General features: G+C 36.4%; 1 protein-coding gene across 11 annotated transcripts in view; it reads left to right on the forward strand.

Moving 5' to 3' along the window:
• Positions 1 to 27,397, forward strand: part of NEO1 (neogenin 1) — a 240,530-nt gene that overhangs the window by 64,674 nt on the left and 148,459 nt on the right. For all 11 annotated transcript variants that reach the window (XM_033851952.2, XM_033851957.2, XM_033851955.2 and 8 more), the window contains 4 exons: positions 5,375 to 5,692; positions 11,331 to 11,606; positions 14,560 to 14,713; positions 26,919 to 27,055. In XM_033851952.2, coding sequence (XP_033707843.1) covers positions 5,375 to 5,692; positions 11,331 to 11,606; positions 14,560 to 14,713; positions 26,919 to 27,055 — 885 coding nt within the window. The remainder of the gene's footprint in view (positions 1 to 5,374; positions 5,693 to 11,330; positions 11,607 to 14,559; positions 14,714 to 26,918; positions 27,056 to 27,397) is intronic.

Consider the following 27,397-nt stretch of genomic DNA (forward strand, 5'->3'; position numbering starts at 1 on the left):
TATTGGCCACATAATTAAAGTGTGCAGTGAGTGTTATGATTTGTTGATATTTGGGGGTGGGGGGATTCCAACTGAAATGAGTTCCCTGTGGATATTTTCCTTTCACAAGATGGAATTCTGTCAAGAAGTGTGAAATATTCTATCAAAAAGTGAGGAATAGTCTATCAAGAAGTGAGAGCTATTCCATTAAGAAGTGAGAAATTTGCAGAGAACTGAGAACGTAGAAGAGATCAGATAGAATCATTAAGCCTATTTCAGAATAATTTGTACAGTGACTCTGGTTGTAGTAAACTAAAATTAAGCAAACTTAAGTGGATAGGGAATCAGGACCCTGGTGAGGAGTATAGGACAGTTTTTATACAAAGTCAGCCAGGGAGTGAGTGTCTGATAACTCTTCTACTGTGACAAAGGAAAAGTGGTTAAAGACAATGGTGATGGATCTTTTGAAAAATAAACCCTCTGTCCTCAACAAAAGATTAATCACCACCACCAACAAAAAATTTTTTGTCATAGAATAAAAAGATGACAAGAAGAATGCATAAGCAATTGTTCATATTTTTTAAAGTGAATAATACAGAAATCCATGGAGTAAAAAGCCTTCTCCCTGTACACTCTCCATCAGCAGCTCAATCCTGCTACTCTCCCCAGGAGAAAACTCTGTTGACTTTTCTTCCAGACTTTTCCCTCTATATTTACATTTAATTATATGCATACACACACACACACATATATATATATACCTGTGTACATATAGTTTAATGTAAGTGGGGTCATCTTATACACATTTTAAAACTTGAATGTTTTTTATTTAACAAATATATGTATTTTGACAATCATTCAATCTAAGTATATGAATATACCCCAGACTTTTCATCTTGTCCCCTCCTATGTACACTAAATATAAAGATGAAAATAGCTTTATTTCTGCTTAAAGAAACAATACTATTTTTAATGTAAAATATTCAGACAATACCAAAGATGAAAGAAATAGTTAAAAAGCAACTGAAATCTCACCACACTGAGATGATCCCCATTTTGGTGACTAGTTAAGCCTATCCCTTTAGGTATTCACACAAGTGTAAACATACACCCATATCTACCACATACATGTTTATAATATTTATCAGTGGATTACATACAAGCTGATTTTTATCACAAAATTGTTTTACTTGTGCTTGGGGATTTTTATCCTCCCTCCCTGTCCCCCCATCCCCCACCAGTCCCCTCTCATCTTTCCCCTCCCAGTGACAGGTCGTAACAACCTGGTGTATACTTTCCTATATTTCTCAGTGCTCCTACAATCATATGCATATGCCTGCATTGTTCATTTTTCACAGAACTCATTTCAGATCAATTGAAACGTAGCTTACTCGTTTTTTGCTTGCTAAATATTCTAAGGCAGGAATCAGTAAACTACAGCCAATAGATCAAATCCATCCTGCTGTTTTTGTAAATAAAGTTTTATTGAAACACAGTTTCACCCATTTTTCTGTTGAGTGGTGTGACCTTTTAAATTTTTTATCTGTTATATGTGATATATTTTCTTCCAATCTGGTCTCTTTTGCTTTGTTATGGTATTTTGCCATACAAGAGTTTTTTTGTTTTGTTTTTTAATTTAAACACAGTGAAGTAAAGCAAATCTATCTTCTCTAGCTTTAAGGTTTCCTATTTTGATTTAGAAGGTTGCCTAACTCCAGGGTACTCTCTCTCTGTATTTTCCTAAAACTTTTATGACTTAATTTTTTCATAAGTCTGGAATGTATTTTTCTATATGTATATGAGTGGTGGTGTAGTGTGGTTAAGATCACAGACTCTGGTTCTGTCACTTACTATATACCTGTGTGACCTTGGACAAGTTAATTAACATTTCTGTGCTTCAGTTTCCTTCTTTAAAATGGAAATAATAATAGTACCTATCTCATAAGGTAGTAGTGAAGATTGTGTGGTTACTATGTAAATAATGTTTAGAACAGTGCCTGATACACAGAAACACGTGTCTATTATTATATGTTGTGAGTAGATGTCCCAGTTTTCTCCTCTGTGGATAACTAGTTGCCCTAGTAACATTTGTTGAGTAATTCATCCTTTTCCCAAAATGCCATCTCTACTGCATATTAAGTTTCCAAATATATATAGCTGTATTTTGGGGCTCTGTAGCTTGTTACGTGGCTCTGTTTTACCCTGTTTCAGAACATAGTGGCTTAATTACTGTAGCTTTATAAATATTGGTAACTGATGAGTGCAGTTACTTTACTTTGTTCTTCTAAATTATTTTGACTCTTCTTGGTTTTCTTTGCTCTTCTATATAATTTTTTTTAAAAGCTCATCAAAATTAACGAAAACCCTGCTTGTTAGTAAGTTTTATTGTGCAAGAGAGTGATACTAATTGCCTAGTATTGGAATGGAACCTGTGGTCTCATTAATACTTTAAGCAGTGGAAGTTTTTAGAAGTTATCTGGTTGTATAATCTAAAGATTGATACCATCCACTGTGCTAGGTGGGCACTGAGAATATGGTGAATAAAAACACTGGAGAAAGATAGATCGTAACCCTGCAGTTCCCAAACTGTACCCTGAGATACCCCACAGCACCTCAGTGAACTTACAGGAATATTTCAGACTTTTTAGGGAAACATATCTGTTAGACACCATGTAAACTTCTAGGTCAAGGTAGTTCACAGTTCAACATTTAATTGTGCTGCTTTCATCTTGATGCTGCGATATCTTCCTGAAGTTGGGTTTTTGGTGGTCACTGTGATAAAAAGCAAGTATCATGCAGAAATGTGTGGAACAGGAAATGAGGATGGCAATATCCAATGGGATTTCAAGGTTTGAGAAGTTGTGCAAAGCCCAGTAGGTGCACACAACCCATAAGTAATTGTGATTACTGAAAGATGAAATTAAAATATTTTTCAATTTATGTGTATTATTTTTTCAAACGGGTACTAACTTGTTAAGACACAAGTATTTATTCATTCATTTGAACCTAACAACCAGAACTCTTAGGTATTTCTTTTAGCCTAAGGAATTCATGAAAAAAATTACTGAACAAATAAGGGTACCAGGAACCAAGAAAATTTGCAACTCTCTATGCCTTAACAAGTTGTTACAAACATTTAAAGATTAATACATTTGAAGTGCTATGTGGGTAGATTACTGTATGCCATGCCTGCTTGTAACAGGGCAAACTAATCTTGCCTGGGCTTTAGGGACAGATAGCTTTTCTGAGAAAGTGATATTTAAGCTGAGCTTGAGGGAAGACTAGTTAATTGGAGAGGGGTGCCGGTGAGAATAGCTTGTGTGAAGAGGGCAGATGTTGTATGAGACTGACAGGAGTGCAGCATGCTTTACCGGATGAAGGAAGAGCGATTCAAGGGGAGGGGCCTGGAGAGGAGGCAGAGACCAATCACAGAGTGATGCGGCAAGCCAGTTAAGGAGTTTATTTAGATTTTTTTAAATAAAAAGTAGTGGCAAGCCTTTGAGAGATTTTAAGTGAAGGAAGACTATCTTAGGTCACCCCCTGCTGAGAGAATAAAATAAAAGATGATAAATGTAAATATTTAAGCAATGCTATATTCTAAGTATACTGAATGGATGGATATTTTTTGGTAAAATTTTGAAGTGCCTTGATTTTTCAAAGGCATTTGTAAACTTTAATGAGTATAATTTTTTCTTAATTTTTTGAACACATATACTCTTTTGTTCAACTTGGTTAATATGACATAGGCTTTTTAAATGAAATAAAATCAAAACCAAGATAAAACATTAAACTGTAAAATATTTATATTGGTGTAATTTTTTTGTATTTTTTGTCAAATGGCAAAGACTTTGTCCAAATTTTTAAATTAATTTTATTTATTAATATAGTTAATGACTATTTTAAATTGTTAATTTGCATAATTTAACTGCCAATCTAATGTATCTCTGAGTTTAAATTTGGGTGGTGTAATGAAGACTTGATAGTTATACAGAAAAGGTATAAAGGTAATTTTTCTTATTTAACCATTTTTTACTGCCCTGAAGTTTATATTTTGATTTATTTTACTATAGTTCCAGTAAATTAATGCAGTATAAAAATTTTTATCGTAATAAGAAGCAAATTACTGTAGGTTACTTCTGAAAATTTCCTAAAGCTCACTTTCAAGAGTTTTAGGACTTGAAGAATCAGTTTCATATTCATCATATGGGGATTGAAACCCCTCGTGGTGTTTGGGAAAGGGTGCTTAGTCTATTTGGAATTTATTTATCGTTGTAAGTGTTGGAAAATGTTAAACCAAGTGAATATTATTTCCTTTCCTCTGCCAGTGTGTTTCATATTTATTTATAACTATTCTTTTATTAGGTAATAAAGAATTAGTGTCATACTTAAATTCATAATGTAAGTAACCTATAAATAAAGGGCTGTGTAGATGTATATTTGAAAAAGTCTTGGTTTCATTTGTTCATATGAAGAAATGTGATTCCAACTCGAGTTGTTCACAAAGGAGTTGATCAGTAGTTCTCGTGGAAAAAAGAGGTAAAACTAAGTTGGAAAGCTTTCTCTGGCTGAGAATATAGGGTTTATAGCAAATGTTTTCTTTAAATGATGTTTTTTCCATGTTCAAAGAACTGGCTGAAGACTTAGAAAAATTAACCTGATCCCTCCAGTGGTCTTTACATCAAAATGAATTCTAGATGAAGATTAAATATAGAACATGAAACCACAAAAGTACTAGCACAAAACAAAGCTGAATTTTAAAAAATATTCTTGCGATAAAGAAAACCTTTTTAAATGTAACAGATTTTCTTTTATGTAGTTAAAATATATTTTCTTATAACAAAAAAATCATAATATCAAAGTAGAAAAAAGAACATTTACAAAACTTGATAGCTATGTCCAAAAATTGCTTTTAGTCAATAGGATGAATAATCCACTAGAAAAATGGACAAAGGGTGTGTATAGTGAATTTATGAAAGAAATACAGCTGGTAAACATAGAAGAGATACTGTATTAACAAAGAATCATTTCAGTTTTCTACCTCCTTTACATTCTGTAGAAAATTTCACTTTGAATACCGTAATTTTAAATATTTTTAAATCCCATTGTAGGGTTTGAAATAAAACTTTTACTAGATACTCATATCATCTAACAAGGTTGGATTATCTCTGCTAGCAGGGTCTTTTTTCCTAATGTTCTTCTAAGTGGGTCAAATTTTGATTTTCTAATAAAAAGTAGATTTTATTTATTAGATATTCATAGTGAAATGACTGTATTTGTGTATCATACCTAAGGGGGAACCACTTAAGAATAATTTTTGGACATGTTATATTTTCTTACAGCAGTAGTAGAGGAAAGTTTTGCTTAACTTTGTTCTTTTTCTTTATTATTTTGGCAGGATCCAGCATTCGGACATTCACTCCATTTTATTTTTTGGTGGAACCAGTGGATACCCTCTCAGTTAGAGGCTCTTCTGGTATACTAAACTGTTCAGCATATTCTGAGCCTTCTCCAAAAATTGAATGGAAAAAAGATGGAACTTTTTTAAACTTAGTGTCAGACGATCGACGCCAGCTTCTCCCAGATGGATCTTTATTTATTAGCAATGTGGTGCATTCCAAACACAATAAACCTGATGAAGGTTATTATCAGTGTGTGGCCACTGTTGAGAGTCTTGGAACTATTGTCAGCAGAACAGCCAAGCTCACAGTAGCAGGTAAGTTTTGTTGAGTAATTTATTTGTATTTTCAAATTTTTTATAAAGGGTAAATCTTGATGGAAGCAGTATTGTCTTAGAGTTTTCATTAAACTGGTTACAGCAAATACACTCATTTAACAAGTATCTATTGAGCATATACCAGGTGTATAGGATTATGCTAGGACTTGATCAGTGCTGTAGGGATTAAACTATACCACTTTTCCGCTTTCTAATGGTTTAGATGGCTTAAAGTTGCTATCAGAAGTACTGAGCCAGGTCTTTTTATCTTTTTAACTTGGAAATGGCAAAAGAAGTTGTGCAGGAAAATTGTCACTTTGATTGTGAACTTTTACCCTACCCACATAACCATTTAGCATGAGTCAGTCTTGGTTCTTTATGCCTTAACCAAGGAAATGACATTTAATTGGAATATTTAAAAATCTGTAGGATACCGTGCTCTGAAACGGGAGAGGCCACCGTAGTGGGGAGCCCGCTCACCGCAATGAAGAGTGGCCCACACTCACCGCAACTAGAGAAGGCCCACCAAAAACTAAAAATTAAAAAAAAAAATCTGTAGGATATATATGTATATATATAAAGAGCAGAAGGTTGTAAAGAGAAAAATTCACTCTCTTTTAGCGCATTCCTGTTTGAAAAATGTTGGAAAGTGTAAGAACAATTAAAGATCTAGAAAGATAAGCTATGGTTCCTAAAGAGATCATACTGTTTGCAGTAGATATTATAGTCCTCAGATCAGTGTTTTTACACTTGAGAACCAGATGAAGTAAGTTTCTGTTAAGGGTCAGATTGTACAAAAATTGTTTTATCTTTAAGTCTTATATTTATTCTCACCTTGGTGAAATGCTAACATGTGAACAAAGAATATGACTGAGACAGTAGTTTCCCATCTTGTTCCCACTCTTGGATCATGGCTCCCCACCTCCTACTCACTACAGGTTGTATTTGCTTGTTCATTCAGAGTGTGATGGCTCTTTTTCTCTTTGCAGCCAAATACTCAAAAGTTGAATTTGAGTGTGATGTACAGCCACTGTAATTATTTCATAATCACAGATTGAGGATGGAAAAATAAAAGGAGAAAAGAATCAGGCCTTTTGACAGTTTGCCTTTTCTCTTTTTTCTTTCTTCTCTTTCTTTCAAAAATCTTTTTGCCATACTTTCTCCAAAATGTTGATAAATAAGTTAGCATTATGACTGACTGCCCCTATAATGTCACTTAGGTCAGCCTTTGTTTATCATTCACATTTTAAGCTGGGCTTTTGATCTTAACTCCTTCCTCTCAGCTGTCCCCCACGTCCAATCACCAAATCGAGTGAATTCTGCTTCCTAATTCCTCTGTACTTGATCCACATGCTCCTTCCTGAGGCTACTCCTGGTCATCCCTCATCACAACCTTGTAACTGTCTGCCACCTCATTTTTTCCCTCCTCCAACCCAGTCTCCACTGTGTGGTCAGAGCACTCTTTCTCACCCTTCAGTGGCTCTCCAGTAAACAACATCAAGTTAATGTCTAAACTCTTTAACAGGCCTGTTGAGTTCTTTCGTGAGGTTACCTCCACTTCTCCAGCTTCATTCCTAACACTCCGTTCTGCTTCTGTCCCTGCCCCCTACCACCATCAGCACCCTCACCTCATTTTAGGCTCTGGCAGTACTGAATGTTTTCACTTCCTTTCATCCTCTGCCTCTGACCTTTGTTCACGGCTTCCTCACTGCCTATTAATCCTGTCCTCCACCTTTTCTTCTCTTTCTTCTCCTCTGCTAGGTTTGTTCATCATTCCTTTTAGCTTTCATATCCTTTAGGAAACATTTTTGACCTAATATCTAAGTAAATAGGCGATTTTAATACAAAACCCAAGTTCTTTTGCTGCATACAACATTCCGTAGGAGATTTGTTTAACCTGCTCTTGGCCTGGGTATCAGGAGGAAATAATATCTAAGCTAAGACATGAGTAGAAGTTCTTCTTAATAGTTGCATAGTATCCATTGTATTTGTATATATTGTGATTTATCTAAAAATTCCCTTTTTGATGAATAGTTAATGGATAAAAATTGTTTGATCTTATAGACAGTAGTATAGTGAACAAACTTTTGCAAATCTTTATTTCTGTAGAATAGAATACGACTGGAGATGGGGGGAATGAGGGCATGAAGAGGGTGGGAAAGGGGTGGGTACAAGGAACGGGAATGACTGCAAGTGAATACAAAGTTTCTTTGGGGGATGGTGAAAATGTTCTAAAATTAGATGATAGTGATGGTTGCACAACGCTGCATATACTAAAGACCACTGAATTGTGCACTTTAAATGGTAGCCTTTATCATATAAATTGTACCTCAGTAAAACTATTTTTAAAAAAATGCTGCCAAAAAAAGATACGCTCCTGCTAAATTGCCATTCTGAAAAACTATTGGTTAGAGTTCTTTGTTTGCAAGCAATAGAAACTGACTCTGGCTAAGTCAAACAAGAAGGGGAATTTTTGAAAGCACACTAAGTAGATAGCTCATAGAATTAAATGTGACAGGTCTTCTTCTCTGGGCTGTCTCGTATCTCCACAGCAGAAATTTTTCTTTTACTGCCTGGGCAGTCCCCTGGCTGTGGGTGTTTTGTGCCCAAAGGTGGGGTAACTGGGTAGTCTAAATACACACACTGTTAATCCTTCTTGTCAATCCCATGCCTCACTCCCACTCTCTCTCTTTTCTCCTGCAATTCTCCAAAGACAGCAGGACAAACTGGCCTCCTACTCGTGAGCAAAAGAAGCTGCAGCGTTTTCTGCCTCGATATGTCAGTTACTAGTTCCTCCATCTGCTTTCCCTATCCAGAAACTTTTTGAAATCTCTTGTCTGCCAACTTCCCATATGTTGTTGTGGGTTTATATTTTAAAAAATTACTCATTTTCATGAGAGCACAGGAGGGAGAATATTTTGACTTTTTAAAAATAGAACTAGTTCTTGGTTTTATTTGATTCCTTTTGTCCTCTACTTTATTAGTTTCTGTTTATCTTTGTTAATTCTTGCTTCTAATTTCTGAAAAGTAGATATTTGGTTAATTTTATCTTTATTTCTTTCCTTCAAAAACCCCCTTGAAATAAAAAATAAGAAAAAATTTGTAGCAGAGCTAGACAACCTGTGTGTCATTTCCATATAGACTAATTGACTATCATAGAACTAGAAAACCTGGAAGTATGTTTCTCATTATTTAATGTTTGCTAGTCTTTGAAGAAACATTTTGTTGTGTTCTGAGCATATCAGAGTCACTTAAAATTTTTTTTTATTTTTATACAGTTTTTAAAGGTTACTTGCCATTTACAGTTATTATAAAATTATTGGCTATATTCTTCATGTTGTGCAATACATCATTGAGCCTATCTTATACCCAATAGTTTGTACCTTCCACTCCCCCTCCCATGTGTCCCCACCCCACTTTCCCCCACGTTAACCACTAGTTTTTTCTGTATATCTGCTCTTTTTTTTTTTTAAGAAAAAAAGATAATTTAGATTTTATTATAAGAAGAGGTTCTGCTCATCTAAGGCACCTTTAGAAATAAATAGCCCACAGATTGGGGAAAATATTCACAGTATATGCTTAAAAAAGAACTCATGGCTGCAATATATTTTTAATAACTACTACAAACCAACAATAAAAAGAAAAACAACACTTTTTTTTTTTTTTTAAATGCGGTACGCAGGCCTCTCACTGTTGTGGCCTCTCCTGTTGCGGATCACAGGCTCCAGACGCGCAGGCTCAGTGGCCATGGCTCACAGGCCCAGCCGCTCCGCAGCATGTGGGATCTTCCCAGACCGGGGTCATGAACCTGTGTCCCCTGCATCGGCAGGTGGACTCTCAACCACTGCACCACCAGGGAAGCCCCAACCCTATTTTTTAATGGGCAAAAGACTTGAACAGACATTTAATAAGAGAAAATGTAGGTGTAGCTGATATCACATGTAAAGATGCTCAAAATCATTAATCATTAGGAAAATGCAAATTAAAACCACAATGGGGTACCATTTCACACCTGTTAGAGTGGCTAAAAGTCAAAAAGTACGCCAGTACCAAATGAGGATGTGGAGCAGTGGATCCTTGTATATCTGCTCTTAACCATTACGTTCTGTGGCGTCTACAAAGTATTTATGACTACATTTTTTTGGTTAATATTCTATTTTGAAATAATTTTAAATTTGTGGAATTGTCATAAGAATGAAACCAAGAAATCTCATATATTCTTCAATCAGATTACCCGATTGTTAACATTTTACCACATCTGCTTATCATCTAATATGCACATACCCACATAAAATTTTTTCTTAACCATTAAGAGTAAGTTGCAGATGTTACCCCAACCTAAATACTTCTGTGTGTATTTCCTAAAAACAAGGACCTCTTCCTAAGTAAACATCCATCAATATTAGGAAATTAACCTTAATAAAATTCTATCATTTAATCCATAGATACAATTCATATTTCATTGGTTGTCTCAATAATGTTCTAAGTAGCAGAAAAAACAAAAGCAGAAACTTTGCCCCATCATCCCCCTTCCTTTCTGGTCCAGGGTTACAAGTTTTACTTAGTAGTTCTCTCCTTAGATTCTTACGATCTCAAACCATTCTTCAGTTTATCCTTGTCTCATTTCAGATTTTCTAATTTTCCTCCATGAATAGATTTAGATTTTGCATTTTGGGGAGAAATATCACAGAAGTGATGCTGTATTATTAGTGCATCATATCAGGAAGCATGTGGTGTTTTGTTCCATTACTGGTGATGTTAACTTTTATTACTTGGTTAAGATTGTCTGTACTATGTTTCTTTACTCTAAAGTTAATAAATACTTTGTACTTTTATTAATTAGTAATAAGTATTTTGGGAAGAAGTAATTTGATACTCTGTAAATATCCTATTCTTCATCCAACTTTCACTTACTAGTTTTAGCATCCATTCTTGATTCTTCCTGCATTAATGTTCATTATCCCAGATCTAGCCAGAGGAAACTCCTTTTGATCTGACTTCTGTGTCCTTTTGATATGTCCCTGTTATCCTTTAGATACTTCCTTACTTTCTCTCACAAGATTTTCCAGACTCATATTGTTCTTTCCCTACTCCAGTCCTAGAATCAGCCATTTCTCCAAGCTGCGTTAGTGGAGAATAGTATTTAGAAATCATGATTAGGTCACCGTATGTACACATTGCTACTGAAGTGACATTGATTCTGGACTCTCTGGCCAGAGTTAGTATGCGTGTGTGTGTATCTGTAATAACTGTATATGAAACGTATATATATTTTACGCATATACATTTATATCCAGATATACATCTATCTATATACATCTATAGTTTTATAAAACTGTTAAGTTTACACTGATACCTCTGTTCTAGTGCAATACCATGGGATTTATTCTACCCTTCTGCTTTTAATATTTGTACCTTGCTTCTTCAACTGTGAGGAATCTGACTCCAGTTATTCCTAGTACATTTATTTACTTGATCTGTATCCCTGTATGTAGCCAATATCCTGACCCATGGACCTTCTTGACCCTGGTTCCACTACACATGTGGCCACACCAGCTGACTTGCTCCTGGTTCCTATGACTACATTTTAAAGTAATATTTAACTACTTTTTATTTTCTCGTTTTCTTTATTGTCTAGGTCTTCCAAGATTTTCCAGCCAACCAGAACCTTCTTCGGTTTATGTTCGGAACAGTGCAATTCTGAATTGTGAAGTTAATGCAGATTTGGTCCCATTTGTGAGGTGGGAACAGAACAGACAGCCTCTTCTTCTGGATGATAGACTTACCAAACTTCCAAGTGGAACACTAGTTATCAGCAACGCAACTGAAGGAGATGGGGGACTCTATCGCTGCATAGTTGAAAGTGGTGGACCACCAAAGTATAGTGATGAAGTTGAATTAAAAGTTCTTCCAGGTATTAGATTATTATCAGCACTGATGGTTTTATGTTTATTAATGGATAAAAATTGTTCTGTTAGAATTTTTTTTAATAAACACTGTTACAGGTGTGGGTTGAGATATTAATGTCAGCATAAAGAGTTTCAGTTTCTTACAGGGAGACAAAAGAAGAAAACATACCAGACAGATTTTTAGCAAATGTGTTGGTCAGTAAAAATTTACCAAGCAGTAAAGTATGTTCAGTATCTGTGGCATTCTTCGTGGCCAAAGAAACATTAGCTCTGTGTCTTTTGTCAAACCTCTATCTTCTGCTCTCTCCCCCAATAGCATACTTTTTATAGTTCTCTTACCTCCCTGTAATAAGGTTGTTTTTATAGTTCTCTTACCTCCCTGTAATAGGGTTGTTTTTGTAGTTAAGTCTTTTTACTTATAAGAATCAGAGACTCACTCAGGCTGGTTCATATAAGGGATGGGCAGAGTAGTAACTGTTAGTACAGCATCTCTAGAGACACTGGTGAGCAAGAGTTCTTGGATCTTTGTGATGCTCCCCCATTTTAATGAACGCTCCTCTTTCTGTCTTTCCTTCTCTTTGTGGGTTCTCATTCTTTCTGCCCTTACTGGCTTTCCTCATAATCTGTTTTGTGCATCTTTTCTCAGCTCTGTAACTTCTGCTTTCTTGTGATGTCCTCTCACTTGTGGCTCATCATAGTCCCTCTACCCTCTTGGTGTTTCATGACCTTTCAGCTTCTGTTCGCACTGCTACATGCCTGATTCTTTCCATATTTCTCATTTCAAATCTGAGTTGGACCATCCCTACATTGTTTGGACAGTTTTTATATATAACCATTTTGTAGGCATGTTTTTAGCCTATGGATTGGCTTGCAAAGGGAGGCCAATGTTATCCAATGTTATGAGCAGCCACTCTTGAGAGTATTCCTAATGGGCCTTGAACTGATTTTTTAAAATGCAGTTTCTTCCTTTGTCATCATCGTTCTTGCTCTTATCATTCCTATCCCAGTGTATTCTCAGCTCAGCAGCCACAGTTATCTTTTAAGATGTTTATTAGATCATGTCACATCTTTGCGTAAAACCTTCTAATGGTTTCCCATCTCAGAGCAAATGTTAAAAGTCCTTGGCCTGTAAGGTTTTGTATAACCTTAATGCCACCTCCCTCCCCCATCTCTCTTCTTACATCTCATACCCTTCTCTCCCTCACTCTGTGATTGTTGCCACCTTATGTTTTTAGAACACTCCAAACATGCTCTTGCTTTAGGGTCTTTCTACTTGCCGTTTTCTCTGCCTGGACTCCTCTTCCCTCAGATATCTCTGCCTGACTCACTGTCTTACCTCTCTGCTCAAATATCACTTTATCAGTGAAGCTTTCTTGGACCACTGTTTAAAACAACAGTCTTCCATTTGTGCCCCAGCGCTTTCTCCTTCCCCCTTCATTTTACTTGAGAACATATCACCAGCTGACATACCATGTCATTTATTTGTTGTCTCTCTCCCCTTATTAGTATGTAAGCTCAACTAGGGCAGGGAATTTTGTCTGCTGCCAAGAATGGTAACTGGCACATAGAAGCCAATAAATATTTGTTCAGATTTGTTTGTTTTGATCAAAATTTGATTAATTCTAGGTAAATAGTTCAAGGTGAAAGAGAACTATTGCTATATAGCGATGTCTTCCTGCCTACTTCCTGACTTGCTTTTATGTGACAGAGGGCATATTTGATAGCAGACAGAGGTCATATTTTTTTCTCTAAATCTGTGGTAGCAGTCAAGCAAATCCTAAAACCAGATTCAAGTAAATAAGATTCTTGGTGTCAAAAGGATGAGCCACCATGAAATATCTGAAACAAAAAGTACAGAATGTTTTGTTTACTTAACGGAGAGCTATGCTTGTAAAGCATAGTCGTCTTGAATAATGCAAACTGCTAATCTCCTATAAAATTTTTGGGAAGACATTGTTCTTGGTGTGTTGGTTAGGAGGCTGGGTTGGGTTGATGTCAGTAATAGAAGCATGTTTTGTGGTTGGTTACAGAGATGAGAGCAGTGTCAGCCTTAGAAGCAAGGGATTCCACCACTGAATGGCTGACTTTTAAAGGCATTGGTTAAACTCATTGGTTGGCTTTCAAAGGCATGTTCACTGAAGCGAGTTGTACTGAACTATTAGACAGTGTTTACTTGTTACCATAGCTACAGAACTGTCATCGATTGGTTACATAAGTTTAAGGCCAACTCTGGTGGTTGTGGCTATAGAACATCTTTTTCTAAGAGTATGGGGATAAGAGTCACATCTCTTTGCCTGAGAACAGTCTTTTTTTCTCAAAACTTAACATTAGAAATAGCACCCCCATCTAGTAGAGAACCCTATCTTCTACCCCACGAGTATGGCCTTTTCATATGCTCATAAGAGGGCAGCTGTATGAAGTGAACACACGTATAGTGGTAGCCTGTTAGTTGCACCATTATAAAATCAAAGGTTTGACAGTCTAAGTGAGAAAGTCAAAGCGATGAAGATCAAAGATTTTCAGAAGTAACACACAGGTGTAGGGAAGGAAAAGAAACCACTTATGGTATCCCTGTGAGTGGGGAGGATACTGCTAAGGGTCCTGAGCTTGATCAGTCTTTTTTCTATTTGTACCACTCATGAAGCATTTACTTTATGTTACCTTTTAAAATGAAGGGGATTCATGTCAGATCTCACTCAGATGACCAGTAAGCACATTGAAAGCAGGAGCTATAACTTATACATCTTTAAGGCCCCCAGAGAGCCTAGCACAAAGTTTTGCACATGGAAATTATTAAGAAATGTTTGCTAATTTAAATGGAATTTTCTTGTCACTTTTGCTTAAACTATTTTGTTGTATAAAGCCACACAGACTGAATAGGAATTTGCCATTCTTTATCATTAAAGTGGTAAAGTGCTTTCTTAATTATTGTCTTTTGTTTAATTTTTTTTTTTTTAGATCCTGAGGTTACAACAAACTTGGTATTTTTGAAACAACCTTCTTCCTTAGTCAGAGTAATTGGTCAGAGTGCAGTGTTACCATGTGTTGCTTCAGGACTTCCTACTCCAACCATTAGATGGATGAAAAATGAGGAAGCGCTTGACACGGAAAGGTAAAAATGTCTGCCTAAAAGCCTTTTCAGCCTTAGTGTGAGACTTGGTCTGATCTTATTTGGGACTCTTGATTAATTTTAAAACGATTATATCTTTCATTTTTATTTAACTATATCATGATGCTCATTTATCATTCTTGAAATATGTTTATATTGCTGTATATGATTAGGATGTTTAAAGAAAAAAATGCTTTTAAGATATTAAGGGATAATTATTCCATTGTTTTTTTCTGAGCTGCAGTACTTAAATTCAGGTCTTAGGACCTCCTTCCCTAAATTGTTGCAAGAGTTTCTGATCCTGACTACCTGAGACGTCTCACTTACTCTCATATGCATTTTGTCGATAGTAGTTTTTTTTCTTTACTTAAACAATAAAAGAAAATGTATTCCTCATTCTTTTGTTTTTGCCTTTTAAAATCATACCAGCTTCCTTGTATGATCACAAAATTTTCATCTTACACACCAGCCTTTTCTGTTGACATCAGCCACCTGTCATCTCTCCCAACCCCCCTCATTACTTCCTTAGGTAATGGATACTTTTCTCAGTTGTATTTTGGTAAGAGAACTGAGGTGGTGGTGGTGGTGGTAGTTAGGTATGTTTTGTTTACAAAACAAAGTCGTTTTGTGCATTGTAGGATGTTTAGTAACATCCCGGGCCTTTGCCCATGAGATGCAGTAGCACTCCCAAGCTGTGACAACCAAAAATGTTTCTAGATATTGCCAGATGTCTCTTGGGGAACAAAATTGTCCCCAGTTGAGAACCAATGTCCTAGAGCAGTGCTTTCCAATAGAAGTGTGATGTAAGCCACATACATATATAATATTAAAATTTCTAGTATACACGCACTACTAAATATACTAATTTATGCAGTGTACAGGTGAAAGGGAAATTTAGTTCTACCAAAACAGTGAAGTTTGTGTTTAATGCTGCTTCAACTTTTACATTTAAATAAAAATTAAATAAAATTAAAATTCTGTTCCTGAGTCAGTCTGGCCACATTTCAAGTGTCAGTAGCCACATGTGGCTAGTGGCTATTGATTTGGACAGAGCAAGTATAGAGCTTCGCAGTTGAGTAATTCAAAGTAAGCAGATAATCTTAATTTGTGTCGTTCAGTAAACAAGACATGGAAGGGGATATCTGACTAGTCAGCTTAGTGATCAACCTTTACTGATCAGTGGGGATGCTAGAATAAAATCAGATTGTTCCTCACTTGTTCCATTAGCAAAACTGAGAGTATCATCTTCAGTATCATCTGATTTCTTGCTGAACACCTATGCAGTCACCAACTTCTGCCTGTATTTTACTTCCTTTTTTCCACACTCTTTTTCCCAGCTAAATATTATGCAAAGAATTTCTAAGACTTCAAGGGAATTATTTTAAACTTACGCTACCTGAAACATAAGGAACCTTAAAATAGGGGATACAAATTTCAAGCTCTTAGAGTAGAAATTTTAATTGGCTGCATGTTAGAACAAAGTATCAGGAATGGGAAAGCTGAGCTAGGTTATTTTTAAAACTTTTATATTTCATAATCATAGAAGTACATTCTGAAGATAAATAATGATATAAGAGTTTGATTTCTTAAGTAAGAAATAAAAGTGAGAATTTCTGTGATTCTCATTTGTTTATACAGTAATTATTCAACAAATATTTATTGAATGCTGATTACGTTAGGCCCTATTCTAGCAGGGAATAGAGTAGTGAACCAAATAGAGGTTTTTTGCTCTCACGGAGCTTGTATTCCAGTGCTGAAGAGTGAGGCAATAATCATATGAACGTATGAAATTTTAGTTTATGATAAGTGCTATGAAGAAAATTAAGGCAAATTTAGTAATTTCCTAGTAATATTACTCTGAATTTTAAGGATAAATAGGAGACATAAGATTGAGTAGACTGTTTCCAACCTTGAGTTCTGTAGGCTTCTGAATACTTGCGTTATATGGTAGAAAAGTCTGAGAAGCATTGCTTTGATATATCACTGTCTCAGGAAGCTTCAGAAGAATATAAGAGCAGGATACTGTTGGTGTTGTTCACATTGATGTTTCCAGACCCTGGCACAGTGCTTGGCATATAATTGGGTAAGGATAGTGGTGACCAGTATATTTTGGTTGAATATCTGAATGTAGTATAGGAAAATGTAAGTAGATGAATGGAACACAAGAGTGCTTCAGGTTAGATGCAGGTAATTACTCAAAATATCTGTTTCTCCCAGGGCCTTATGAGATATATAGATGGACCTTAGTTAATAAATTGTTTAGACTTCAAATTAGAAAGAAATTTAGAAATTGAAAGGAAAAAGTGGCTAGAAATCCAGGTAGTAACTGGGCTAGGTCTAGTAAAAAAACTTAAATTATTGGACATCCTTCTCTATCGTTAATTTTAAGACCTCTTTGAAAATGAATATTTTAAAACATTTCCATGGCTTTTATAAATGTCTTAAGAATTGATATATTTACTTAATCTTTTGATCAGATTTGTTCCGATCCAAACCAAACATAGGTATTGAAGTGGAGGTGGTGGTGGAAATGTATCCCATTCATTGAGTAGTTTTATTTGAAAGGGGGAGAATTTAGAAAATACAGATGCCAAAGTACAAGGTGACTGACAGCAAAATGTAATTTAGTAATTAAATAATGTTATGTTTTAGTGGAATGATAGATTAGAACCCAGCTGCAAAAGAACAGGTTATAGTTATAAAGATGCTTAATGTTATTACAGTTGACAATAGTAGAAAAATTAGAGTATTTAAAAAACAAGTAGAGGACTTCCATTTCTGGGAAGATTGAATAGTATTTTTCTGTATTCTTCCTGCTAATTACAACTAAAAACTCTAGCCATTATATGTAAAACAAACATAAGAAGACTCTGAAAGAAGGAGAGAGGAAGATTGACTGGCTAGGGGCTTTTAGACCGAAGGAACACCATGATGGTGTGTTCCCTGGTTTTTGTTTTTGCCTCGTATGTCCCAGCTCGAGCTGAAGAAGCTGATAACTTGGAAACACCACTAGGCATAAAAAGAAAAGCTCTACCAAAAGTGTGCTCTCTCTAGCCAAAAGACCAGGAAAGAGGCAGCCTGGCAAGATAAAAACTGTTAGACTATAATCGCTCCTACTCCAGCCATACACCACATAAGAAACTGTGGCCCCATCCTCTCCCATGCCAGCAAAGGCCAAGTGGGAGGCCTAGACTTCCATCCTTACCAGGTTGTAATGAGGTCTCCCATCCTCCCTGCTATATGGTGTCAGAGGCTAAGTAGAGAGCCAAGATTTTCATCCCAACTGGGAAGTATTGAGGCCCCCACCCCTGCTGTATCAGTGGAGACACACGGGGAGCCTGGACTTTTATCCCACCTGGCAATGAGACACTCCTTCCCAACTTCCCTTTTCCACTGGAGTGGTATCAGAGGAGGCCTGTAGAGAGTTAGGACTTTCAGCACCATGTAGCATTGACACCCTCTCTTCATGGTATCATTGGATGCCATGTGGGGAACAGTAATGAGTTACTGTTACTGCACCCAGCCAGGGGGGCAGTATCAGTGGAAGCCTGGTGAGGAGCCAGAACTCCCAACCCTGCTAAGGGGTAAAGAGGAGTCCCCACTTCCCCCTCAGGTATCAGTGGAGACTGAGTGTAGAACCTGGACTTCTACCTCCACCTGACATAATGAGGTGGCACCTCCCCTTTCCTCTGGGTGTCAGAAGAAGCCAGCTGAAAACAAAAGGTTTAGTAAGATCCAGAGTCTTATATAATATGATGCCCCAAATATCCAGATTTCAGTTGAAAATCACCCATTCATACCAAGAACAAGGAAAATCTCAAAAGAGAAAAGAGAGTCAATTGATGCCAACACTGAGATGACAGGTCTTTGAATTACCTGACAGAGATTTTTAAAGCACCCTTAGGTAGGTTTATTCCTAGGTATATTATTCTTTTTGTTGCAGTGATAAATGGGAGTGTTTCCTTAATTTCTCTTTCTGATTTTTCATTGTTAGTGTATAGGAATGCAAGAAATTTCTGTGCATTAATTTTGTATCCTGCTACATTCATTGATTAGCTCTAGTAGTTTTCTGGTGGCATCTTTAGGATTTTCTATGTATAGTATCATGTCATCTGCAAACACTGACAGTCTTACTTCTTTTCCAATTTGGATTTCTTTTGTCTCTTTTTCTTCTCTGATTGCTGTGGCTAAAACTTCCAAAACTATGTCAAATAATAGTGGTTAGAGTGGGCACCCTTGTATTGTTCCTGATCTTAGAGGAGGCAAAAGACCTGTATGCAGAAAACTATAAGACACTGATTAAAGAAATCAAAGGTGATACAAACAGATGGAAAGATATACCATGTTCTTGGATTGGAAGAATCAACATTGTGAAAATGACTATACTACCCAAAGCAATCTACAGATTCATTGCAATCCCTATCAAATTACTGATGGCATTTTTCACAGAACTAGAACAAAAAATTTTACAATTCGTATGGAAACACAAAAGACCACGGATAGCCAAAGCAATGTTGAGAAAGAAAAATGGAGCTGGAGGAATCGGACTCCCTGACTTCAGACTGTACTACAAAGCTACAGTAATCAAGACAGTATGGTACTGGCACAAAAACAGAAATATAGATCAGTGGAAAAAGATCGAAAACCCAGAGACAAACCCACACACATATGGTCACCTTATCTTTGACAAAGGAGGCAAGAATATACAATAGAGAAATGGCAGCCTCTTCCATAAGTGGTGCTGGGAAAACTGGACAGCTACATGTAAGAGAATGAAATTAGAACACTTCCTAACACCATACACAAAAATAAACTCAAAATGGATTAAAGACCTAAATGTAGGGCCAGACACTATCAAACTCTTAGAGGAAATTGTAGGCAGAGCACTCTTTGACATAAACCACAGCAAGATCTTTTTTGACCCACTTGCTAGAGTAACGGAAATAAAAACAAAAACAAATGGGACTTAATAAAATTTAAAAGCTTTTGCACAGCAAAGGAAACCATAAACAAGACAAAAAGACAACCCTCAGAATGGGAGAAGATATTGCAAATGAAACAACAAAGGATTAATCTCCGAAACGTACAAGCAACTCATGCAGCTCAGTATTGCAGAAACAACCCAATCCAAAAATGGGCAGAAGACCTAAATAAACATTTCTCCAAAGTAGACATACAGGTTGCCAACAAACACATGAAAAGATGCTAAACATCAGTAATCATTAGAGAAATGCAAATCAAAACTACAATGAGGTATCACCTCACACCGGTCAGAATGGCCATCATCAAAAAATCTGCAAACAGTAAACGCTGGGTAGGGTGCAGGGAAAAGGGAACCCTCTTGCACTGTTGGTGGGAATGTAAATTGATACAGCCACTATGGAGAACAGTATGGAGGTTCCTTAAAAAACTAAAAATAGAACTACCATATGACCGGGCGATCCCACTACTGGGCATATACCATAATTCAAAGAATTACATGTACCACAGTGTTCATTGCAGCACTGTTTACAATAGCCAGGACATGGAAGCATGTCCATCGACAGATGAATGGATAAAGATGATGTGGAACATATATACAATGGAATATTACTCAGCCATAAAAAGGAACGAAATTGAATTATTTGTAATGAGGTGGATGGACCTAGAGTCTGTCATACAGAGTGAAGTAAGTCAGAAAGATAAAACCAAATACTGTATGCTAACGCACATATATGGAATCTAAAAAAACGGTATTGATGAACCTAGTTGCAGGGCAGGAATAAAGATGCAGATGTAGAAACGGACTTGAGGACCTGGGATGGGGGGGCAGGGGGGAAGGTGGGATGAACTGAGAGAGTAGCATTGACATATATACACTATCAAATGTGAAATGGATGGCTAGTGGGAAGCTGCTGCATAGCACAGCGAGATCAGCTTGATGCTTTGTGATGATCTAGAGGGGTGTGATAGGGAGGATGGGAGGGAGGCTCAAGGGAGGGGGTTATGGGGATATATGTATACATATAGCTGATTCACTTTGTTGTACAACAGAAACTAACACAACATTGTAAAGCATTTATACTCCAATAAAGATATATTTTAAAAAGATTTTTAACACAGTCATCATTAAAATGCTTCAACAGGGAATTACGAACACACATGAAACAAATGGAAAAATAGAGTATCTCAGCAGATAAATAGAAAGTCTCTTCAAAAAGAAAGAGAAGACTTAAAGGAGAACTAAATGGAAAATTTTGAACAAAGACAATAACTAAAATAAAGAAAAACTCAATAGATGAGCTCAGCAAGAGACTAATGGGACAGAGGAAAGAATCAGTGAACTGGAAAAAAAAAGGGAGAAGACACAAATGATCAGTATTAGGACTGAACCAGGAATGCCACTATAGACCCTGCAAACATCAAAAGGATAATAAGGGAATACTATACACAACTATACATCATGTAAGTTTGATGACTTAGACAAAGCATATCCTCTAAAACACAAACTACCACATCTAACCCAATGTGAAATAGATAAATTGAGTTAACCCTCTTACTCTTAAGTAGATTAAATTTGTAATTTTAACCCCCCGCCCAAAAGTCTGCAAGTCCAGATAGTTTTATTGGAGAATTCTACCAGTGTTTAAAGAATTAAAACCAATTCTACACAATCTTTCCAGAAAATAGAAGAGAAGGAATTGAAGCTATTACCCTGTTAACAAAACCAGAGAAAGATAGTACAAAAAGGGAACACAACAGACTAGTATCCCCCGTGAATATGAACATAAAAATTCTTAACAAAGTATTAGCAAATAGAATTCAGCAATAAATAAAAAGTTATATGTTCTATAAGTGTGGTTTGTTCCAGGGATGCAAGGCTGACTTAGTATCCCCGAATTAATCAGTACAATCCACCAGAATTAAAGAAGAAAAAGAAAAACCTGAACCTGATCAGATTAATCAGTGGAGAAAAAGCTGCTGACAAAATTCAACACCCATTCATTATGTTAAAAAAAAAAAACCCTTAGAAAAATAACTTCAGAGCATCTACAGAAACCTACAACTAACATTATACTTAATGGCAAACAACAATACTTCCCCATCAAGATGAGGAACCAGTTAAGGAAGTTCACCATCACAGTGCTAGAAGTTCTAACCAGTTCAATAAGACGAAAAAAAAGGTATATAGATCAGAAAGGAAGGCATATAACAGTCCCTATATGCAGATATGTTTATGTAGAAAATCCTAAGGAATCCACAAAACTTACAACTAAGAAGTGAGTTCAATAATGTCACAAGATACAAGATAAACATAAAAATCAGTTGTATTTCTGTATTCTAGCAATGAACATGTGAACACAAATTGCAAATACAGTAGCATTTGCAGTCACTCACATCTTAAGTGTAAATTAACAAAACTTGTTAAATTTGCATACTAAAAACTATAAAATGCTAATGAAAGAAATCAAAGAAGAGCTAAATAAATGGAGAGACATACCATGTCCATGGATTAGAAGACTCAGCATAGTAAAAACGTCAGTTCTCTTCAAATTTATATACAGGTTAACTCAATTCTTGTCAAAATCCCAATAAGATTTTTTGTAAATATAGATAAAATTATTCTAAAATTTATATGGAAAAGCAAAGGAACTAGAGTAGTTAAAACAGTTTTTTTTTAAAGTGGGAAGAATCAGTCTATTTGATTTTAAGACTTACTATGTATCTAAAATAAAAAAGACTATATGGTGTTGATGGAAAGATAGACCGATATATCAGTGGGATAAAATAGAGAATCCAGATATAGATCCATACAAAAATTCCCAACTAATTTTTGACAAAGATGCAAAAGCAATTCAGTGGAGGAAAAGTAGCCTTTTCAACAAATGCTACTGGAATAACTGGACACCCATCCATAGACAAAAACCTGAACTTCAAGCTGAGTCTCATACGTTATGTAAAAAATTAACTCAGAATAGATCATGGACCTAAATGTAAAACATGCAACATGAAATTTTAGAAAAGAAACATAAGAGAAAATCAGGATCAAGGCCTAGGCAAAGAGTTTTTAGATTTTACACCAAAAGCACAATCTATAAAAGGAAAAATTGAAACTGGATTTCATCAAAATTAAAACGTTTTGCTCTGTGAAAGACCCTGTTAAGAGGATGAAAAGATAAGCTACAGAGTGGAGAAGATATTTGCAAACCACATCGCTAACAAAGGAATATTATCTACAATGTGTAAAGATATCTCAAAACTCAGTATTAAAAAAAAGCATATAATTTAACTAGAACATGGGCAGAAGGTATGGATAGGTGGTTCACCAAAGAAGATGTACAGATGGCAAATAAGCACAAGAAAAGTTGTTTTAACATCATTAGCCATTAAGGAACTGCAAATTAAGACCACAAGATATCACTACATACCTATCAGAATACCTAAAATTTTTTTAAAGTGACAATACCAAATGCTGTCAAATATGTGGAGAAACGGGATCACTCTGACATTGCTGGTAGGAATGTGAAATGGTACAGCCACTCTGAAAACCTGTTTGGCAGTTTCTGAAAAAATATGTTGCAACTGCCATATGACCTAACATTTTACATTCTTGGGCATTTATCCTGTATAAATGAACTTATGTTCACACAGAAACCTATACATGTATGTATATAGCAGCTTTATTCATAATAGCCCCAAACTAGAAACAACCCAGATGTCCTTCATTGAGTGAATGGTTAAACAAACGATGTCTATCCATACTATGGAATTACTCTTAAGCAATAAAAAGAATGATAATTGCAACAATCTGGATGAATCGCCAGAGAATTATACTGAGTGAAAAAAAGCCAATCCCCAGAGGTTACATATTGTATGACTATTTACGTAACATTCTTCTTGAAATGACAAAATTATTGAAATGGAGAACAGATTAGTGATTGCCAGGGGTTAATGAGGGAGGTGGTAGAGGGAGGGAAGTGGGTGTGGCTGTATGTAAAAGGACAATATGAGGGATCCTTGTGGTGGAAATGTCAGTCTCCTGGTTGTAGTTTTACTAGATATTACTGTTGAGGGAAACTAGGTAAAGGGTACATGAGATCTCTTTGTATTATTTCTTAGTACTGCATGTGAATCTACAGTTCAAAATAAAAAGTTTAAAGAAAAAAAAATGAGAGCATGTAAGATTAGCTTTCACCTACCCTTCCTTTCCTGCTGTTTTAGAGGAAGAGGGTGTGTAAGAAGTCCTTTTGTGCTCTCGATATTATTGTTTTCCATTCTCTCCAGCGAAATGTCTATTTCTAACTTCCTGGCAAGTTCTTTTGGTATACCATTTTGTAGAATTACCATTTTTTATGTCTGTCTTTCCCACTCCGTTGCATGACAGTACTGATTTTGTTTTTGTTCACTGCAGTATCTCAGCTGCTACCTGACATATATAGGCACACCAATAAAGAATTGTTAAATGAATGATAAATCCCTCTCCTTAACTTTATCATCCAGCTTCTTAAGAGTGGTCATTACTTTATGCCTTCTCTTTACCCCTCTTGTTACTGCCATAATTCATCCTCTTTAATTCTGAACCATTACACTAACTTTACAACTTCTAGTCTTTTCCCCACTCCTCACTTCTCTTGTTTCCTCACTAAATCTGATCTTGTTATTGATCTGCTCAAAAGCCTTTCCCTTTTGCTAAAGAAATGTCTCCTTAGCACAGCGGTCCCCAACCTTTTTGGCACCAGGGGACTGGTTTTGTGGAAAAAATTTTTTCCACGGACCAGGGAGGGCGGGGTGGGGGGATGGTTCAGGGGTAATGCAAGCAAAGGAGGGGATGGTTCAGGGGGTAATGCCAGCGATGGGAAGCGGCAGATGAAGCTTTGCTTGCTCACCCGCCCCTCACCTCCTGCTGTGCGGCCCGGTTCCTAACAGGCGGCGGACTGGTACCGGTCCCGGTTCTGGTCTGTGGCCCGGGGTTGGGGACCCCTGCTTCAGCACACCAAGCTCTCCTCAGCTGACCCCCGGCTACTCAGAGACACATATATACATACACTCTTGTGTCCAGCAACACTCGATTTGGGTCCGTTGACCATGAATGCTTTTTCACTCATTGTTTCTGTTGCCTGCATTTTTGAATTTTGGAGCTGTAAAAGCTTGATTGCCTTTTACTATAAGCCACCATATGTTAGGTGAACAAGTTAAGTAAATTCTGATAAGCTAGTGGACGTTCTTCCTCCCAGCCTTCTTTTAAGGAAAGTAAAGTAAGCTCCATTAAGAAAGATTGACTTCTCCGGTACTTGTACTCAGTGATGGCAAACATGAGGCATAGCAGTATCAGGAATATTTTTTAGTGTAAGTATTAGATATAAATTGCTGTACCTCAATTTCAAAAGTACCATACCAGCCAGTGTTTCAAATTGTGTTCCTCTCAGCTGGGTATCATGTGTGTGTAGTGCTAGTTTCCCTTTTGTGAACCTTGTTTTCCATTTATGAAACTTAGTTGTGATTTTGTCCAAGAGTAATATATAGGATATTAATTTTTGTAAATTTATTTTGTGAGGCACCCACACCCTGTCTTATCTCTGTTTCTTTTATCCCAGTCATTCTTGCTTTCTTCCATTATATGTTGTCTTGCTTCTCTATCACATAAAGTTGTAATTTGAGGGTATAATTAAGATAGTTCACATTGGAAGACCACTTGATGAAGTTTAGTCTTGATCTTGCAGGGTATTTCTTAGAGAAGTCACCAAATCTGATTCTGGTTTTCCTTTCTTTGTCCAGAAACTTAATCTTGCCTATCAGATTTAGAAAGACTACCCAAACCCACAGTGTACTGAAACTTAGACCAAGATAGTACTTTACTTACAATGAGAATTATTAAGTGTGGCACAGACTGAATAGTCGTCGTTTCCTCTGACTTTTTTCCCTGTCAAGAATTCCATATGGGGCTTCCCTGGTGGCGCAGTGGTTGAGAGTCCGCCTGCTGATGCAGGGGACACGGGTTCGTGCCCTGGTCTGGGAAGATCCCACATGCCGCGGAGCTGCTAGGCCCGTGAGCCATGGCCACTGAGCCTGCGCATCCAGAGCCTGTGCTCCTCAACGGGAGAGGCCCGCATACCGCAAAAAAAAAAAAAAAAAAGAATTCCATATGAAAAGCCAAATTGTAATCAAAACTTTTTTGTTGAGCATAGTTACAGACAGGAAATACAACAATATTAAGATTTGAGAGAGAAATCTGCCTGTGAAAGTCAGTTAGATGTAGAACCTCAAAGTAAAAATAAAATTGTAATTCTCTAAAATCTCCAAATTTAACTAAACTTATTCACTTTATAAAAATTTCATCAGAATGTTAGTTTGTGATTTCTTCCTTGATGTTATAGGATCATTTGGCTTTCTTTTTAAATATTCTGTTTGAGGGAGAGAAAAAGGGAAGGAGGGAGTGGGGAGAGGAAATGAGATTTTCTTCTGGTAGTTATTTTCCTTTCCAAGGATAACTTCAAATAATATACAATACATCTCAGTGTTACATATAGCAAAATTCCTTTATAAAAATACTTTACCTGTACAAAAATAAAAAATATATATTTTCCTTAAATAGACTTAAGACATTCTGTAGAGCTGGGTTAGTAATGATCAGCATCCTTGTTGATGATGGCGTGATGGTGTCTGGTTCATGCCCAGCTACCACACCCAGGAAGCTGCTGTCTGGCAACTGTTCTCTCTCCCTTCCCTTCCTCTTTTCCTCCCTTTCCTCGCCAAGCCACTGTCGGAAACTTTCAGTAGGCACTGTGACCCCATGACTTACTGTTTCTGATCTGACGTTTGCCCTCTCTTTTAGTCATTTGAGTATAGAATAGGTGTGGTGGTGTGACTCTCAGATTGATACCAGACTTGAAAATTACGTAATTTGCAAAAAAAAAAAAACTGGGCAGAGTAAAGAAGCAGAGATGGATTGTAGGGAGTGGAATTGGTCACAAAAATGGTATCCCTTCGGGAATAATTAAAGTGTCGGAGATAATTCATTGTAACATTTTGATTTGTATTTGTGATATTTATGCATGTGAAATATGAGCAAAGCAAATTGGAGTAAATTAAATTCTGATATTTTATGTTGGTCTCAGTCCATCTATAGCTGTATAAATAATACTGTCTAAGTGTTTTATCTGTTTTATGTGGAATGTTTTTCAGGTGTTATTTTCCTGGTTCTGAAATGTATCAATATGTTTTAATGCAGCTCTGAAAGATTGGTACTGCTGGCAGGTGGTAGTCTGGAGATCAGTGACGTCACCGAGGATGATGCTGGCACTTACTTTTGTATAGCTGATAATGGAAATGAGACCATTGAAGCTCAAGCAGAGCTTACAGTACAAGGTATGCAAATGTTTCCTTTATAAATTTTAAAAAGCCTGTGTACTTTATGGGTTTGTAATTGTTAAAAGTTAATGTGGAAGAGGCAATACACCATAATAGTTAAAAGTAAATGGGCTACTTGAGTTCAAATGCTGGGTCTTACACTTCCTAGCTATATAACTATAGGAAATTTACTTCTCTGAGCTTCATTTTTCTCATCTGTAAAGTGGAGATTTAATGAGAGTACTTACCTCATTGAAGTTGTTTTCAGGACTAGAAGAGTAATGCTTGTAAAACTCCCAGAATAGTGACTAGAATATGGTAAAAGCTCAAAGTTAGTTATTGTTGTTATTATCTGTAGTG

The sequence above is a fragment of the Tursiops truncatus genome, chromosome 2 (genome assembly GCF_011762595.2).
Source record: "Tursiops truncatus isolate mTurTru1 chromosome 2, mTurTru1.mat.Y, whole genome shotgun sequence".
Lineage (NCBI taxonomy): Eukaryota > Metazoa > Chordata > Mammalia > Artiodactyla > Delphinidae > Tursiops > Tursiops truncatus.